Source organism: Callithrix jacchus, chromosome 9 (assembly GCF_049354715.1).
Source record: "Callithrix jacchus isolate 240 chromosome 9, calJac240_pri, whole genome shotgun sequence".
Lineage (NCBI taxonomy): Eukaryota > Metazoa > Chordata > Mammalia > Primates > Cebidae > Callithrix > Callithrix jacchus.
Genome location: NC_133510.1, coordinates 66,369,559 through 66,388,222, shown reverse-complemented (window position 1 = coordinate 66,388,222; position 18,664 = coordinate 66,369,559). Strand labels below are relative to the sequence as shown.

Sequence of the window (18,664 nt, the reverse complement as noted above, 5' to 3'; positions counted from 1 at the left end):
TATTGAGGTATCATGTCACAAAAACCCAAGAGCCACAGGCAGATTTGACAATGAAAAACTTTTTTAATTCTGCATAAAGACACCATTAAAGTGGTTATGGGTAACTGTTGGCTTTACTTTTCCCACTCATTATTTTTTTTATTTTTTTGAGACAGAGTTTCACTGTTGTTACCCAGACTGGAGTGCAATGGCACGATCTCGGCTCACCGCAACCTCCGCCTCTTGGGTTCAAGCAATTCTCCTGCCTCAGCCTCCCGAGTAGCAAGGACTACAAGCGCGCACCACCATGCCCAGCTAATTTTTGTATTTTTAGTAGAGACGGGGTTTCACCTTGTTGACCAGGATGGTCTCAATCTCTTGACCTCGTGATCCACCCGCCTCAGCCTCCCAAAGTGCTGCGATTACAGGCGTAAGCCACTGCGCCTGGCTCCCCACTTATTATTTTATTCACTCAATGTTTTTCAGAATGTTTTTTGCTGTCCTTGCAATGATTCTTTTCCATATAAAATTTTAAATCCACTCCAAGTTCCATGTAAAATCTTGTTTTAATCACAGTTTGCTTTAATTTAATCTGCAGCAAAAACTGATGTCTCTACAATATTAAGTCTTCCTATTCATGTGCATGGTAAAACTCTCCATTTAATCAAACTCTTTAAATTTTTTTTTTTTTTTTTGAGATGGAGTTTCGCTTGTTGCCCAGGCTGGAGTACAATGGCGCAATCTCGGCTCACTGCAACCTCCGCCTCCCAGGTTCAAGTGTTTCTCCTGCCTCAGCCTCCCCAGTAACTGGAATTACAGGCATGTGCCACCACGCCCAGCTAATTTTATATTTTTAGTAGAGCCAGGGTTTCTCCATATTGGTCAGGCTGGTCTCAAACTCCTGACATCAGGTGATCCACCAGCCTCCGCCTCCCAAAGTGCTGAGATTACAGGTGTGAGCCACCGCACGCAGTCACTCTCTAAATTTTTAAAAATTTATTAATTATTTTAGAGAATAGGTTTTGCTCTATCATCCAAGCTGGAATGCAGTGGCACGATCATGGCTCACTGCAGTCTTGAACTCTTAGGCTCAAATAATTCTACCGTATTAGCCTCCTGACAGGCCTGTGCCACCACACCGGGCTAATTTTTTAATTTTTTGTAAACAAGGTCTCACTATTTGCCCAGGCTGGTCTTAAACTCCTGGCCTCAAGCAATCCTCACTTCCGCCTCCCAAGGCACTGGGATTACAGGTGAGAGCCACCTTGCCTGGCTAAAATATAATGTTTTTATTGTGAATTATTCTATGGTATTTTGGTGTTGGTTATATTCTTATATTTTATTTATATAATTTTTGTTTGTTTTTTTTTTATTTTTCAGAAGAGAAAGAAAAAGAGGGAAAAAGAAATATTACTTCATTCCTAAAATGGGTATCAATAATGGCCAATCAATATTTTGTGTGTTTAAAGTGGATAATATAGATTTCGTGTGTTTAAAATGGAGAGCTCTATTGAGTTTATTTGTTCTGGATCTGAGTTCAAGTCCTGGATATCGTTATCAATTTTCTGTCTCGTTGAATCTAAATCTCATTATGGGTCTTATGTATCTGGGTGTTCAGATCTCTTATTATTACATTAATCCTTTTACCCTTGTATCCTTGTAGCTCTGAAATCTATTTTATTAATTGTGAGAATTGCAACTCCTGCTTTTTATTTATTTATTTTTGCTCTCCATTTAATTGGTAAGTTTTTTTCCAACCCTTTGAGTCTTTGTATGTCTTTAGATATACCGTTAGATTTTGTCTGTATCTTTTGATTGGGGGATTTAGTCGATTGAAATTTAGGGTTACTGCCATTTGATATTAACTGGCTATTTTATCCTTTCGTTGATGTAAATTCTTCTTTATGTTAATGCTCTTTACTTTTTGGTGTATTTTTAGAAAGGCTCATACTGGTTGTTCCTTTCTATGTATAATGCTTCTTTTAGAAGTTCTTGTAAGGCAGGCCTGGTGGTAATAAAATCTCTGAGTACTTGCTTGTTCCTAAAAGATTTTATTTTTCCTTCAATTGTAAAGCTTAAATTGGCAGGATATGAAATTCTAGGCTGAAAGTTCTGTTCTTTAAGTATATTGAATATTGGCCCCCACTCTCTTCTAGCTTGTAGGGTTTCCGCTGAGAGATCTGCTGTAAGCCTGATAGGCTTCCCTTTATGGGTAACCTGATCTTTCCCTCTGGCTGCCCTTAATATTTTCTCCTTTGTTTTGATCCTGGTGAATCTAACGATTATGTGCCTTGGGGTTGGTCTTCTGGAGGAATATCTTTGTGGTGTTCTCTGTATTGCCTGGGGTTGAATAGTGTCCTGGTTTGCTAAATTAAGAAAATTTTCCTGGATAATATCCTGAAGAATATTTTCCAGCTTGAATTCATTCTCTCCATCACATTCAGATACACCAATCAAACGTATATTAGGTCTTTTCACATAGTCCCATATTTCTTGAAGACTTTGCTCATTCCTTTTTATCCTTTTTTCTCTATTCTTGTCTTGTTTTATTTCATTAAATTGGTCTTCGACCTCTGATATCCTTTCTTCTGCTTGATCCATTCAGCTATTTAAGCTTGTACATATTTCACTAAGTTCTCGTGTTGTATTTTTCAACTCCATAAGTTCATTTGTATTCCTCTCTATATTGTCTATTCTTTTCATCATTTCATTGAACCTTTTTTCAAAGTTCTTAGTTTCTTTACATTGGGTTAGAACAAGTTCCTTTAACTCCCAGAAGTTTCTCATCATCCACCTTTTAAAGCCTATTTCAGATAATGGAACACAGTCTTTTTCCATCAGGACTTGTTCTGCTGCTGATGAGTCCTTTTCCATCAGGGCTTGTTCCGTTGCTGATGGGTTCTGATTTTGGGTATACTCGGCCTTCTTAAGCTGTTTTTTTCCCTTCATTGTAGATGAACCGCCTTTCTAATTAGGTTTCTGAGTTGATGTCCGATTTATTGATTCCCAGTGCTGGGATCCGAGCAACCCACTGTGGCGGCCTAAATAGCAGTGATAAAACTGATGGTGCTCTTCTGCCCGGGAATCTCTGGTCTGGCTTCCCTATTGAGTCCGCAACAAGCGGCCCTGACTTCCCGGAGCTCCAAACTCCAGTCAGTAGGGGTAGCAGTCCCGTTTGCTCTGCATGAAGAGCTGCTGCTCCGAGGCGCCGGCAAAACCGCTGCGGCAGCCACAAGAGTCGCGCTGGCGACCCGTGGGGCTCCTTCACTGGGAATCGGCTGATCCGTGAGTGACGAAAATTCGTCTAAAAGTATGGCGTCGTCTCGTTCTCTGAGCTTTCACTGGGAGCTACAATCCCGAGCTGTTAGTGATCAGCCATCTTGGATCTATAATTTTTGTTTGTTAATCTGACATCTGGTCATGTTGCTGAACTCCATAGTTTTGATACACTGTCAACTGTTTCTCTTTGTAAGATGAATATATGTGAAACCAAGGAGGCTTTGGGGTAGCAAGGAGGTCTCCTAAAAACATTAGTTTTAGGCCAGGTGCAGTGGCTCACACCTGTAACCTCAACACTTTGGGAGGCCGAGGCGGGTGGATCACAAGGTCATGAGTTCAAGACCATCCTGGCCAATATGGTGAAACATCTACACGACAAAAAAAAAAAAAAAAATTAGCTGGGCATGGTGGCAGACACCTGTAGTCCCAACTACTTGGGAGGCTGAGGCAGGAGAATTACTGGAACCCAGGAGGCAGAGGTTGCAGTGAGCCGAGATCACACCATTGCACTCCGGCCTGGGCAACAAGAGTGAAACTCCACCTCAATATATATATATACACACACATGTATATATATTCGTTTTAATAGTAAACATTTCTGACTTGTTCCTATCAAAAATAGACATGTTTCAAATATTTTCCCATAAAGCATGACTTTATCTCAAAAGCTGAAAGTGAAAAACCGAGAGAAAATATGTTAAATGCAGATGACAAAGAATAAAGAGCTATTATCCATAACACAGAAAGGATCTCTACCATCAATAAGAAATATACACATGATCTACCTTTTTTTAAATGGGCAAAGGATATAAAAGACAATTTACAAAATTAATTCAAAATCGTCAAAAAGCAATATAATAGTCCCATCTATTTGGAAGGCTGAAGTGGGAGGATCATTTGAGCCCAGGAGTTGGAAACTAGCCTGGCCAACAAAGCATGGAGACCAATCTCTTTTAAAAAATAAAATTAGAAAAAAAAAAGGGGGCAGTAAGAAAAGCTTAATTTCACTATTAATGACATGCAAATTAAAACAATTAAATACTATTTTTCATCTATCAAACTGGTAAGTGAATAAAAAATTCATAGCATATACTAAATATTGCCAAAGTTGTAGGAATAGGGAACATTCACACACAGTTCTGAGTGAGCATGGGAGTTATTACAAACTTTTGCAATTCATTTTCACAGAATCTATTAAAATTTTAAATGCACGTATCTGGCCAGGCATGGTGGCTCAATCCTGTAATCCTAGCACTCTGGAAGTCTGAGGCCATTGGATAGCTTCAGACTAAGAATTGGAGACCACCCTGGGCAACGGGGCAAAACCCCATCTCTACAAAAAAAAAAAAAAACTACAAAATTATTTAGGCATAGTTACCCACATCTGTAGTCCCAGCTACTTGGGAGGCTAAGGTGGAAGGATTCCTTGAGGCCAGAAGTTTGAGGCTGCAGTGAGCCCTGATCACAGCACTGCACTCCAGCCAGGGCGACAGAGCAAAACCCTATCTTTAAAAAAAATAAAAATAGGGCTGGGCGTGGTGGCTCACAGCTATAATCCCAACACTTTGGGAGGTCGAGGCGGGTGGATCACAATGTCAAGAGATCCAGACCATCCTGGTCAACACGGGAAAGCCCATCTCTACTAAAAATACAAAAACATTAGCTGGGCATGGTGGTGCATGCCTGTAATCCCAGCTACTCAGGAGGCTGAGGCAGGAGAATTGCCTAAACCCAGGAGGCGGAGGTTGTGGTGAGCCAAGATCGCGCCATTGCACTCCAGCCTGGGTAACAAGAGCGAAACTCTGTCTCAAAAAAATTAAAATTAAAATTAAAATTAAATAAAAGTAATAGGGCTGAGCCTGGTGGCTCACACTTGTAATCCCAGCACTTTGGGAGACTGAGGAGGGTGGATCTCCTGAGGTCAGGAGTTTGAGACCAGCCTGACCAATATGGTGAAATTCCATCTCTACTAAAAAACACAAAAATATTAGCCAGGCATGGTAGCAGGTGCCTGTAATCCCAGCTACTCGGGAGGCTGAAGCAGGAGAATCGCTTGAACCCACGAGGCAGAGGTTGCAGTGAGCCGGGATCGTGCCATTGCTTTCTAGCCTGAGTGATGAGCGAAACACCGTCTCAAAAAAATAAAAATAAAAAACAAAACTAAATTTTTAAAAAAGCACATATTGGTCGGGTGCGGTGGATCACACCTGTAATCCCAGCACTTTGGGAGTCCGAGGCAGATGGATCACCTGAGGTCAGGCGTTCAAGACGAGCCTGATCAACATGGAGAAATCCCATCTCTACTAAAAAATACAAAATTAGCCGGGCGTGGTTGTGCATGCCTGTAATCCCAGCTACTCAGGAGGCTGAGGCAGGAGAATCACTTGAACCAGGAGGCAGAGGTTGTGGTGAGCCAAGCGCCACTGCATTCCAGCCTGGGCAACAAAAGCGAAACTCTGTCTCAAAAAAAAAAAAAAAAAACACATATCCTATCTACAAATCCTTATAAATGCAAAAAGGTAACTAAGGATGTTCATTATTGCATTATTTATAAAGCGAAAAAATCTGAAACCTAAATGTTCATCAAGATGGGACTACACAAAGCGCACATGTAAACTGGAATACTGTGTAACAATTTTTTTTTTTTTTTTTTTTTTGAGACGGAGTTTCGCTCTTGTTACCCAGACTGGAGTGCAATGGCGCAATCTTGGCTCACCGCAACCTCCGCCTCCTGGGTTCAGGCAATTCTCCTGCCTCAGCCTCCTCAGTAGCTGGGATTACAGGCACGCGCCACCGTGCCCAGCTAATTTTTTGTAATTTTTAGTAGAGACGGGGTTTCACCATGTTGACCAGGATGGTCTCGATCTGTTGACCTCGTGATCCACCCGCCTCGGCCTCCCAAAGTGCTGGGATTACAGGCTTGAGCCACTGCGCCCGGCTGTGTAACAATTTTTAAAATGTTAGCTGGCTTAGATGTCTAAAATACACTGTATGGTGCATTATAGGTGCTCAATAAATACTGGATGAAAAGATTTTTGTATGAATGCAGAGAGAAGCCTAGAAGCATATGTTAACAAACTGGAAAGAATGACTTACTTCAGGATCATGGGGTAAGTAGAGAGGGAGACTAACATTTTTGTGTCTTTTATACTTTTGCATTGTCGATTTGTAAAATAAGTAGGAGCTGGCAGGGCGAGGTGGCTCATGCCTCTAATCCCAGCCCTTTGGGAGGCCTAGGCTGGCGGATCACTTGAGGTCGGAGTTTGAGACCATCCTGGCTGACAAGGTGAAACTCTGTCTCTACTAAAAATACAAAACAGTAGCCGAGCGTGGTGGCACAGGCCTATAATCTCAGCTACTAGGGAGGCTGAGGCAGGAGAAACGCTTGAACACGGGAAGCAGAGGTTGCAGTGAGCCAAGATCACACCGCTGCACTCTAGCCTGGGCTACAGAGCAAGACTCTGTCTCAAAAAATACTAATAATAAAAAAATATGTAGGAGCTAATTTTTTTTTTTTGAGACAGAGTCTCGTTCTGTCGACAGGCTAGAGTGCAGTGGCGCAATCTCAGCTCACTGCAACCTCCAACTCCCTGGTTCAAGCGGTTCAGTAGTAATTTTCAAAAAAGGTTTAAAGACTTATTCCTGGTGATGTTTCTTTATCTCTCTCTCTCTCTCTCCATTTTGTCTCTGTTTTAGAATGATCCTAAAAGCACACACACAAAAAAAAATGTGTTTTCAATGGCTCATATCATGAAGTGGCTCAGGGAAATGAAATCTGTCTACAAAAAAAAATGGTTGCGAATCCTTGTCTTTTTTCATCATAAAGATTTTTTTTTCTTTTGGTATCATCATTACTTCTCCTAATGTCAAGACGTTGTATCACTTACAGCAGAAATGACTTAAGTGGAATTGACACCCCCTTCCATCAAGCGTATTTGCAGTCCATCTTTAGCAGGGCCTCTCTCTAATGGCTAAGGCTAGGGAGAAGAATTTGAAGATCGTCTGGTTTCCATTTTCCTAATGCAGCCTGGCATGGGGCAAGTCTCCCGAAAGGCTAGTCTACTGGGGGAGTCAGGGTCTTTTCCAGCTATGGAGGCTAATGTTCGATGCTTGACGGTCTGGAATAAAGGGGGAAAGGAAGAAGGTAACCAGGCTGGCCTCGGGGTGTGCAGACCATGGCTGGGGCTTCCACTTCTGCAGGGACGTGACCAGTGTGGCCTCGGGCTACTCAAGGAACGCCTATGCAAGAACACTCATTTTCAGACTGTGGTTGAGCGCCCAAGGCAGGAGTGTGCAAAGAAAGGTAACGCCTCTCCCAGCTGTCCCCAAAATCTGCAGATCTGGGCCTGATGAAAAAATGTTCGGAGAACCATCTCGACCGAGTTTCGTGAAAAGGCTGGGTACGAACTACTCTGGCTCTACTTGGGGCGCCGGTTCAGAGAGATGGGGAGAACGTCCACGAGGGAGAAAGAATGACGGCGGTTTTTCAAGGAGTGTGAACCAGCTCACCTAGCAAACCCTCCTCCCACCAAGTACCCAGCAAAGGACCATCTCAGGGCCAAGTTTCCTGCCCTGAGTCTCGATGGCGGCCGGGGCGCACCCGCGCCAGGGCGCACGCGCGGACCTCCGCGCTCCCTCCTCCAGGCCTTCCGCGCACGGCACCGCCCACTCACCAGCTGCACCTCTCTGCACGTCCCCAGCCTCACCCGCTCTGAGGCTGCCCCTGCTCGTCTAGCTCCCGAGCCCGGAAGTGGATGCGGCCGCTTGGCGGAGAGGACGAGGGGGAGGGGGAAGTGCTTCCGGGGAAACGGGCCGGGGTTGGTGTTTGTAAACTTGCCTCGGTCCCGGTGGGGGCAGCGGCGGCCGCGGGGTTGGCAGGGTGTGCTGGGGCCTGGAGGAGGCGCCGCGCGGCCGGGGAGCCAGCGGGAGGCCGCGCCTGGCAGGTAGGAGCACGCCCCAGAGAGCGCAGCGTCGTCCGTGCAGACGGCAGCGCTTCAGTAGCTCGCAAGCCGTGGGGCACCGCGCGGGAAGGGGGAGGGGAGGGGAGGAGGGGCGCGTGGCAAAGGGAGGGGGCTCTCCGGGAGAGGGAGGGGAAAGGCCGTGCGCGCACACCGTCGCCCGCCCGCCCGTCCCACCGCGTCCGCGGCCCAGGAGAGGGGGCCAGCTCGGAGGGGACACGGGCGCGAGCACGCACCTCGCGCGCTTCTCGGTGCTCTCCGGCTCTGCTCCGGGTTGGTGCAGCGGGTGCAGGGGCTGGCTGGCCTGAGCGAGCTTCGGGCTTCGCCTGCCTGCCCTCCACCTCCGCAGCGACTTTTCCTACCTTCGGGCGGACGCGGAGAACACGCACGTGTGGGCACTGCCAGTCCCGTTTCTGCCCGCCACCGAAGCACCCAGCGGCGGCCCTTGAGCTTTCCTCCACCCTAGTCTGGCCGCCTCTGTAAACTGCGAGCTTTTCGGGCCGGCCCACTGGGCACAAAAGCCCCAAAGGATCTCCACCCCCTTCGTCCATTCCTGAGATGGCAAATCTAAGCAGTTGCCATGTTGGCAGAGTTCCTCCATAGGAAGCCCCAATTACTTTTGCTCCTGTTGGCTTTCCCTCCTTGCCCAGGAGACCAGTTCCTCCTATTGACCTAGAAAGAAAACTCTTCTTGACTCATGTCCTCGTTCTGAGCTTCACAGAGAGCGCCCAGCAAAAAAAAGTTCACATCGCACATTGTAAAGGCCTGAGGATGTTGCACTTAGCAGCCCCCGTCTTCCTTTCTGGTTTCAGATTTCTGAAACAGATCGTGAGTTTCATCAAGAGAGTTCAACTGGAAAACCAAGACTGGTAGACTTTTTCTTCAGACAATAGGCAGGAGCCAGGCAGAGTCCAGGGATTCTTGGAACACCCATCTTTTCTTTGGAGGACGCTAAGTTCTATTTGAAGACAAAGTTCAATATGGCAACAGGACTCATGGGACACAAAGGAGTCGTTACCGTGATTTGGTGACAGTTCTTCAAAACAGCAGTGTCTTAAGGAAAGGTGGACCAAGGAACTCCTGAACTTTTGGGTTGCATTAAGTGAGAAATCAGCATGGCTCAGGTAAAAAGCTCTAGAGTCCTCCTCCAAGATCACTGGGAAGCCTGTTTGCAGTTTCACTCTTGAATGCTGCCTTAGTCAACACATTGACCAACCCCAGTGATCCAAGCTCTGTATTAAGCACCAGGGGGAGATCTAGAGGAAGGAAAGGAGACAGGCCACAGCCCCTGCCTTCAGGGAGCTTCCAGTCAAATGAAGGAGGTAGGCTATACTGCACCACAGGCACTGATGGGACATTTGCAAAGCAACGAGTACTCAGTTTACATTTGGTACATTAAGTGCTGAGGGGTGTAGGGGAGTGAATAGTACGGTGAATGCTTCGTTTGTTTTTTTAACAGGAGTTTATTGAGTTCCTGTTACATGCAAGGCATTGTGCTAGGACTACGAAGATGAATAAGATTGTCCTTGTCCCCAGTGAGCTTCCAGGCTAGTTGGGGTGGGGGGAGCGATGAAAAGACAGTTATTTATTTTTATATTCACAATGCCTTGTGTAGGGGCTAGCTAGTAGTAGAGAGACTCTGACTCTGTTGATTGAGGAAAGTGCAATAATAGGGTAGGAGAGATCAGTACTTCTGCTTGGATAGAAAAGATGAAGCTTGAAAGATGCATAGGATATTGCTAGACAAGCACAAGGGTGTTTGGACAAAAGGAACTGCATGGGCCGGGGCGTAGAGTCATGGGAAAAAGTGATGAGGTTCCAGGTACTGCAGGTAGTTTGGTAGTTATGGAGCAAAGGATTTAAATGGGGATAGTTACAGAGGTAGTATTGACAGTGATAGGTGAGGAAGTTGTTCCCTGCAGTAAGCAGAATGTAACCCAAGGGCCTTTTATGCCTTGCTAAGTCAAGCAGCAGAGTAGCCTCAGATCAGTGTATGTAGAAGGTTATTATTGTGGAGATAGAGGACGGATTGGAGAGACAGAATGAGAGCTAGGCTGTTGTAGTCACCTGAGTAGAATAGCTGTGTGCAGGTATCTCCAGAGCTTCTCCCAACTTTCTTCTAGGGAACCTCCCCTACCAGTCTCACCAGGATGACAGTCTGATTGTAGCATCATTGGCTTTCCTCCAGCTGCTTCTGAATGCACAGCTTCCTCCTTTCCATATAGAATAGAAGCCGGTCAGTTTCTTCTTCCTTTAGCTTTCGCAGCCCACTTCTCAGCATTGTGTTCACTCTTCTGAGAAGGCTGCCTTCCACTAAGGACTCAACTTTGTACTGGACACTTAAGCATTTTACAACTTAGTTTACTTCTCATCAACCCTGTGAGGATAAGTATTATGACAGGCATTTTTCATATAAGGAAACTGTGGCTTGCAAAGGTGGAATAACTTGCCCAAGATTACACAGTGCAAACAGCTGAGCTAAGATTTTAACTCTGGATCTTTCACTCGAAGTCCCAGAAGGTGGAGGGAGGGGTCCCAGAATATACTGATCATCCAAAAGTAATTTCTTCATAAATTTGGGAGTTTGATGACCAACTTCTTAAAAGTTTTTTTTTCTTTTTTTGGTAAGAAAAGTATTTTCTTTAATGCTGGCTAACCAAGTCAGTCTGAAGAATGTAGCAGTGGAAAAAGGACATTTACTCAAATATAACTTTGCTTAGGTAATTTTTTAAACTATTTGTGGAGCAAGGAATGTGAAAAAAATGTAATAACACATGCACACATGTAAATACCCTAAGAGGTCAAGATAAATAACTCCAAAAATCTTTCCAAGTGGTTTAATTTTTGTATCAGTTGCAATTGGTAATACTTAGGGAATTTAAAATCAAAAGGGAGAAATGGGCTGTTATCCCAGCACTTTTGGAGGCTGAGGCTTGAGGATTACTTAAGCTCAGGAGTTTCAGACCAGCCTGGGCAACATGGTGAAACCCTGTCTCTATAAATACAAAAAAAAATAGCCAGGCATGGTGGCGCTCTCCTGAAGTTCCAGTTACTCAGGAGGTAGAGGTAGAGGATTGCTTAAGCCAGGCAGGTCAAGAATGCAGTGAGCTCAGATTGTGCCACTGCACTCCAGCCTGGGTGACCGAGTCTCAACCAACAAACAAAAAGGAATCTGATAGAAAATACAGTTGGCACCAGCAAGATCTGCCAATCAAAAGTGGGCACTGAAGCTGAAGGCTGTTTTGCTGTTTTTCTTTTGTTGAGTTTCACTCTTGTTGCCCAGACTGGAGTGCAACAATTGGATCTCGGCTCACCGCAACGTCTGCCTCCTGGGTTCAAGTGATTCTTCTGCCTCACCCTCCCAAGTAGCTGGGATTACAGGCATGCGCCACCACACCTGGCTAATTTTGTATTTTTGATAGAGATGAGGTCTCTCCATGTTGATCAGGCTGGTTTCGCCCAACCTGTGTTGTTTTAGTTTTTGTGCTTTTTTTTGAGACAGAGTCGCACTCTATCACCCAGGCTGGAGTGAAGTGAATTGCTTGAACCCTGGCTGGCTCCCGGGTTCAGGCAATTCTGCCTGAGTAGTTGGGACTACAGGTGCATGCCACCACACCCAGCTTATTTTTTATCTTTAGTAGAGATGGAATTTCACCATATTGGCCAGGCTGGTCTCAAATTCCTGACCTTATGATCCACCTGCCTCGGCCTCCCAAAGTGCTGGTATTACAGACGCGAGCCACTGCACCTGGCCCAGCTAAGGGCTGTTGAGAGAGGAAGGAGGAATGTCCCAAAGGAATATCCCATGTCTGTGGGTTAGCAAGATGGAACCTCCTACCCACTCAAAGTTGAGGCCTAGAAATACCTTCAAATAAATATGTAGCCACACACAGTACCTTGCACAGTGCTGACAAAGGTGTCAGTAATACTTGATTGTTTACTTGATCGATATTTAAATGCTGAGGGATGAGAAGTTGTTCCTGGTGAGATGAGTTAGGGAGGACTCTTGAAGGAAGCAGGCTTTGGCAGCGAGGAGGGACAGTCCCTGGAGAGAAGCAGTTTGTAGCTGGGTGTAAAAGGTAGTTCTTTAGAGGATGGCAGCCTGGTTTTGCCCTGCCCTGCCAGGTGACCTGACACCTCATCTCCTTTCAACTTAGGCAAGTCTCCTGGCTTGTGAAGGCCTAGCAGGTGTGAGTTTGGTTCCCACTGCAGCCAGCAAGAAGATGATGCTGAGCCAGATTGCCAGCAAGCAGGCCGAGAATGGCGAGCGGGCAGGTAGCCCTGATGTGCTGAGGTGCTCGAGTCAGGTACAGCGCTTGAGTCCATTGTGGCACCTGGGGATTGGGTGGCCCGAGCTCTCTGCCAGGAGACACCATGCTCTGATTCCTTGATGCTTCTGCATAGGGAAGTGGGACAAGGGGATCCGGCTGGGGAATGGTTGAACACTGGTATTTCAGAAAGCTAAGGAAGGTCTTTTCTGTACCTTCAACTCTTTAAGACCAGGTGCTTGAAGAGGAAATAGTTGTATACTTCCTCTAAGCCTTTGGGGCAGGTGGTTCACTCTCATTTATGAATTTTGTCTGAGAACAGCATTGGGTCTCATCTTGTGTTCTGAGATGGACTGTGAGTTTAGATTTGATTTGTCTTCAAAGGGTCACCGAAAAGAGAGTGATAAGTCCCGGAGCCGCAAAGACGATGACAGCTTATCTGAGGCCTCTCATTCAAAAAAGACTGTTAAAAAGGCAGGTAATGGGGTGATCCCCCAAACGCATACAGTTTGGTAATGGGGTAATATTCCTCCTCCTTCTTTCTACCATGTATCCTGACCTTTCCCTAGATGCTTTGATCGTTCATAGCCAGCGAGTGAGCCCCCAGATTTCATCCGGAGACTACCTTGGTAGTTGACCTCTAGCTTTGCTGGAACAGTGATGGTACAGGTTGGGGAGCATGAGATCCCAGATCCGACGGCATAGGAGCAGGCAGGCTGCAGTTCAAGTCATACTCAGAGTGCTGGGTTTGACAGGGTAGACAGCTTATCCACTCCACCTCCTTCCCCAAAGGGTCTCTTACCTCCACGGAGTACGGGAGATGGCAGTACCTTTAGACAGCATCAGAGAGGTTCCTTTCTCCAACAGCTGGAAGTGGACCCAGAGTAGAACAGTCTCTCCAGGAAGAGGGCAGTGGTGGCCTCATGACATGCCTGATTATTGCCCCCAGGTGGTGGTAGTGGAACAAAATGGTTCTTTTCAAGTAAAGATTCCCAAAAATTTTGTTTGTGAACACTGCTTTGGAGCCTTTCGGAGCAGTTACCACCTAAAGAGGCACATCCTTATTCATACTGGTAAGTCTCTTCCTTATATTCAAAGGGGGAGAATAGTCTATCACTTGTATTCCATGTCTGTGTGTGGCTCTCATTGGGTTTATTTTAATGGGTAAGTATTAGAAATGAAGGAAGAAGATAAGTCAGTAAAGCAGAGAGATTGCATGGCTTTGTTTCTGGTATCACTGAGACCAGCAGCTTTGGGGACCACTCCCTATTTATGATCACTTAGGTGTCTACATATTACTAAGAGTTAAAGTTTCTGAGAAAATAACTGGAGTGAAGTCCCTACCGTACATACCTCCCCACATTCACTTCTCTGTCTCCACCTGGGCCAGGTGAGAAGCCATTTGAGTGTGATATATGTGATATGCGTTTCATCCAGAAGTACCACCTGGAACGCCACAAGCGTGTGCACAGTGGTGAAAAGCCTTACCAGTGTGAACGGTGTCATCAGGTAAGGCTCATCCCCACTACGACCCCCCCACACACACTTTTCCTTTCCCAAGAATCAGGGCCAGCATCCACTCCTACCTGACAAACGAGCCACCGGCATTCCTCACCTTAATAGTTAGACCTTAGCACATCAGGGTGAAGTGCATCTGTCTGGCCTCATGCAGCTAATCATGGGGAGGAGCAGTTAGAACATTGTAATAATAATAATAATAGCATTTCATGAGCACTTCCTCTATGCGAGGCATTGTGAGAGCATACTTTACATAGACGATTCTATTTAATCTTCACATTGACTCCCTGAGGTAGCTGTGTTGTCTTTATTTCACATATGGGAAAACTGGGATTCAGAGAAGTTAAGTTTCCCAAGGACACAGCAGATCACGAACAGAGCTGGGATTCAGTCCAACTTCAGAGCTCATGCACTTTGGAGGAAGAGATACAATCTTTGCCCTGGCGGTCAGTATCTGATCTGATGAGAATGTAAGAGCTGGGGCCAAAACAAGACAAGAACGAGATGAGAAATGATAATAGTTAACACTTCCTGGATGCTTTGCTAGGTCCTAAGCTTTGCTCCGCACTCTTACATAGAATCTTCAGAACACTAGAATAAAAGTTCCATAAGGGCAGAGACTTCATCCCTCTGGTTCTCTACTCTGTATCTGCGTTGAGATAGATACTCAATAAATCTTTGATGAATAAAGCAGCTGTGCTGTGAGTAGGTACTTTTAGCCTCGCTTTACAGTTTTGCAGAGGAGTGTACAGATTCTGGGCTGTTAGGTAACTTGCCCAAGGTCACACAGCTGCTGAGTGATAGAACCAAGATTCAGACCCAGGCGCCCTGGCTTGAAAGCTTACATTTTCCACTACCATGTGCTCCTGCTGTCTGTGCACCTGCTGAGGGGATGGAAAATGCGGCATCTGCCTCCTATGAGAGGAAGGAGTTAGCCAGCAGGTAGCTGAGTTTCTCCTCTCAGGCACTTAACCCTCCCTTTCTTCTCAGTGTTTCTCTCGGACAGATCGATTACTCAGACACAAACGGATGTGCCAAGGGTGCCAGTCCAAGACTTCCGACGGGCAGTTTTCTCTATAGGCGCAAGGGGCCCCGGGTGGTGGGAGTGATCAGAAGAACCTACCGAAGAGCGCACCCTCTCTGGTCTGATGGTCCCACCACCGCCCCGTGTGAACCTGTCCCGCTCCTGGAGGAGTGGACCCAGGAGACCAGAAGAGTGCATCAGGGGACAGTGGCCCCAGAACCTCAGCTCTGTAAATAATCTGAGACTATGAGTATCTCGGGGAAGTTCTTAACAGCATTCCTGGGTAGGAGAGCTAGTCCCTGGACCCTTGGCTGAGGTCATAGGTGGGGACTCAAGGTACAGGACCAAGACTGAAGTGTGGCTCCCACAACCTTGGACTCCAGCTGGCAGCTGAAATGGAAAAGATTGGGGAAGGAGATTTGTTTGTTCTGTTCTTGTTTTTGTTTATCCAAAAGCAATTTCAGCAGGTAAACTGTGGATACAAGTAATCCAGCGGCATAGAGTCCTGGTCCAAAGTAGGGACTACAGCTGCTCCAACACTCCCCAAAAATTGGGTTTTTAGTTGTAGTAGCTCCTCAGTGTTCCACAATCCTGCACTTCACCTTCTTCTGAGGGAGAATAAGATCAGGGATGGCAGCTGAGCTTACTTTGGCCTCCTTATACACTGTAGGGACAAGAGGAAAAATGGGGTGGAGCAGACAAGGGCTCAATCCAAAAAGAGTGGATGGCACCTCTTCCTTTCTCAAGGGAAAAGGAAGAGTTGTGCCTATGGGTGTTGTCATGGCCCATGTCACATTGGCACCTGATGGCGTCAGCTCAAGTGCCTTTAGGAAGGAACTTGGGTGAGCATGGCCATGAAGCCCTTTTCTTCTTTTTGGGGGCAGTCGGTCTTGGAGATAGTTTGTGGCTACCTCGCTGCCATTGACTCCTACAGTGAGACAGATGTGTTGAACAAGGAGTCATGGATGTCAAAGTGGGTCTGTCTCCTTGTGCCCTCTTAGGAACAACCCAAGACTGGTCCCAAGTTGACTAACAGCTGCTCAAGAGACAAAGGAATCTGGGGCGTGTTGAGCAGTAGGCACTGTTCTCCCTCCCCAAGTCCTATCACTGTATTCAGGTAGAGGAGGTAGGGAGGGGTCTATCCTTTGGTCCCAAAAAACAAGATCTCAGCTTCCCTCCTGGTGGTCATCCCTACCCAATAGAGTGGGGGATGGAGGTGGGGGTGCTGCAGAGAAAGGCTGAAGAAGAAACCTAATGTATGTTTCATTCTTAACCATATACTTTGCTCCTCTCTGCTCCAGTACCACCACCTTGTCCACCTCCAAAAAAGTAATCAGGGGTGTGTCTGTATGTGAGAGAGAGAGAGATGAGTGCTTGTATTTGTATGCTTGTAGGAGATGGCATATTATTGAGCCAAACCCTTCTCTGGCCCTCACCTTTGGGGAGAATGAGTGGAAAATAGCCTCCTCTTGCCCAAACATGAAGGGTGCTTGAGGTCTCAGCAGAAGCTGAAGAACACAACTTAGGGAACAGAAGGGCTTTTGTTTCGGAAGGTTTTTTTTTTTTTTAATTTTATTTTTAGATTAATTCAACAGCCTGGTGGTTATGGTGTTTCTAACCAAGCCCAGGGCTTGTGAACATGAATTTTCTAAGATGAAATAAACCTTTTCTTTCTGCTAAAGAAAGAATCCTTATGGGAAGTTCTGGGGTTTGGTTGACCCCACTGGAACCTGACCTGACCTGTGGTGGGTAAGGGAACTAACTGTCTTAGTAATCATGGAGACTGGGTAAACCTGAATGCCAAGCTGTCAGTGAGGTCTGAAATGGGAACCTCCTGGAAGTGTGATTTCATTTCCCAGAAAATGTAAAGAATGGGTAGCAGCAGTGATTCCTGGCTGTCACCTATTCTGGGGAAGGGGGTTGGGGAGGGGGTTGTCCATACCTCGATGGTATGAGTATTTCAGGGAAAAAGAAAGCAGGCATGGCACCCATTCGATTTTCCCTAACAGCATCTGAGATCCTTTTGAGGAGACGCTGAGGAGTGTTTGCTGCCGTTTACTCTTCTAGCTTTGTGCTGACACTCCCATTTGATGTGCTCCAGAACTTAGACCTGAGTCCTTGGATCAGCCTCGTGGTCCCTGCAAGCAGGGGCATCTTTCTGCATGTGAGCCAGCCCCCTTCCTGTTTGAGGGTTCTGCTGGAGCTGGGCTTTTCCTGCCCTTCACTTCTGGGGTGATTCACCCCACATCTTCCAGCACCCTGTAACCCATTTAAAAATGTTTAGAAAACTATCCTCCCAAAAAATGCTTTTGAAAATGAGAGGCCTTCCTCCCTGCCACTTACAGCTAATCTGTTTGGGTTAGGGGTGTATGTGGAGAGACTCACATGAGTCTCACATAAGTGATCTATGCTCTCATGTGTACTAATGTGTGTACTGGGTCAGAAGGTACCCTGGGCTCCCACACACATTGGTTTCCTGTCTGGGTAGGTGGGAGCGAGGGAACTTCAGAGGGCATGTGCGAACAGCCATAGCAGGCCACCCCTGCTGAAGACCCAGTGAGGGAAACTCGGGAGCAGGTGGTTGGTTCAGTTTCCGTGCTGATGTCTGGGGCAATGGATGTGTGAGAAGAGAGGAGCAAAGCAGTGAAAGGAGTGATTTGGCATCCAGAGGGCCCAGGAGCCCCACGGACACCGCAGGGCACTGACTCAAGACCTCTGCTGAGGCTTCTGGGCCCAATGCCCCACCCCTGCTGGCCAGCATGGGGCCTAGCACTGGAAGATGCCTCAGGTGTGTCTGAAATGGGGGAGAGGGAAATAGGGCAGGCTCTCAGAGACAGGATGGGAAGTTGGAGCCTGGGAAAGAGCAGTGCCCGTTCCAGGTGGGCTGCTGCACCAGCCCCTACGACCCTACCAGCCCTGCCCTCCCCAATGCCCAAGTCTTTTCCGTCCACCCCAAACAGCCTCGTCATCACTTAGCTACTGATGATGCCCATGGCTTGACATTGGAGGGTTACAAGTAGAGTCCCACCACAGCTTCTGACCCTATCCCCAGATGCCCTTTGCCTCTGCTGTGGCCCTGGGGTTTTATCAACTGTCCCCTTCCTACCCTTCCTCTCCTCTTTGCCCTTTTTTTTTAATATACTTATTTTGCTATGGGGGAAGGGAATATCAAATGGACAAGATCACTTTTAAATGGTAGTTTTTATAAGATGTTATAAACTTGTATCTTTTTACCATTAAAGTGCAGTGTATGTTCCTTCGTGATATATTTAGGTTATTTAAATAAAAGGAAAATGGGGCTTTTCTACATATTATCTTCTCTTTGGGGAAGCTTTTTCATACTGGTTTTAGTTGTTTTCCTTTTTTCTCCCTAATAATCATCCCACAACTTTGAGCACCCTGTAAGCCATTTTAAAACCCCTTCTCCACAGAGGAGCAAACAACTAGGAGCAAAAACAGGGCATCAGTTCTGAGCAAGAGGAAAAAGCACATGCAGCAGGATAGAAGGAGGTTAGACACCAACACATGCAGTGTCTCTGGTCTAGGACCCACCTGCATCAGCAGCACTTGAGAATTCACAGGCCCTCTCCAGACCTGGCTTCCTGGATCCCAGGCTGCACCTCAGGAGTCTCCTGCAC

General features: G+C 46.4%; 2 protein-coding genes across 26 annotated transcripts in view; one reads left to right on the top strand and one right to left on the bottom strand.

Moving 5' to 3' along the window:
- The window catches only part of CSAD (cysteine sulfinic acid decarboxylase), a 37,254-nt gene extending 28,365 nt beyond the window's left edge, over positions 1–8,889 (bottom strand). For 6 of the 22 annotated variants that reach the window (XM_078336570.1, XM_035256655.3, XM_078336575.1 and 3 more), the window contains exon 1: positions 7,932–8,010. Coding sequence is in view for 4 of the 22 variants with exons in the window: in XM_078336569.1 (XP_078192695.1) it covers positions 8,453–8,767 (315 nt within the window). In the remaining 18 variants the exon portion in view is untranslated. Of the gene's footprint in view, positions 1–7,931; positions 8,011–8,091 lie in introns of those variants that run through there. The other 16 variants (XM_078336563.1, XM_078336565.1, XM_035256658.3 and 13 more) reach the window with 7 other exon arrangements.
- Positions 8,060–18,335, top strand: ZNF740 (zinc finger protein 740). Of its 4 annotated transcripts, none has more exons than XM_002752516.7 (7): positions 8,060–8,201; positions 9,029–9,340; positions 12,374–12,523; positions 12,869–12,958; positions 13,434–13,557; positions 13,875–13,993; positions 14,993–18,335. In XM_002752516.7, the coding sequence occupies exons 2-7, from the start codon at positions 9,332–9,334 to the stop codon at positions 15,080–15,082; spliced, it is 582 nt and encodes a 193-aa protein (XP_002752562.1). In that variant the 5' UTR covers positions 8,060–8,201; positions 9,029–9,331; the 3' UTR covers positions 15,083–18,335. The 4 variants fall into 4 exon arrangements, with proteins under 4 accessions (XP_002752562.1, XP_035112551.1, XP_078192710.1 ...); XM_035256660.3 differs by having other exon boundaries at positions 9,029–9,538; XM_078336584.1 differs by having other exon boundaries at positions 8,867–9,340.
- The last annotated feature ends 329 nt before the right edge of the window (positions 18,336–18,664 follow it).

Excerpts from the sequence above, each read along its gene's own strand:
- ZNF740 (XM_002752516.7), top strand. Across the intron at positions 13,558-13,874 it reads GCACATCCTTATTCATACTG|GTGAGAAGCCATTTGAGTGT; the intron begins GTAAGTCTCTTC and ends CACCTGGGCCAG. Across the intron at positions 13,994-14,992 it reads AGTGTGAACGGTGTCATCAG|TGTTTCTCTCGGACAGATCG; the intron begins GTAAGGCTCATC and ends CTTTCTTCTCAG.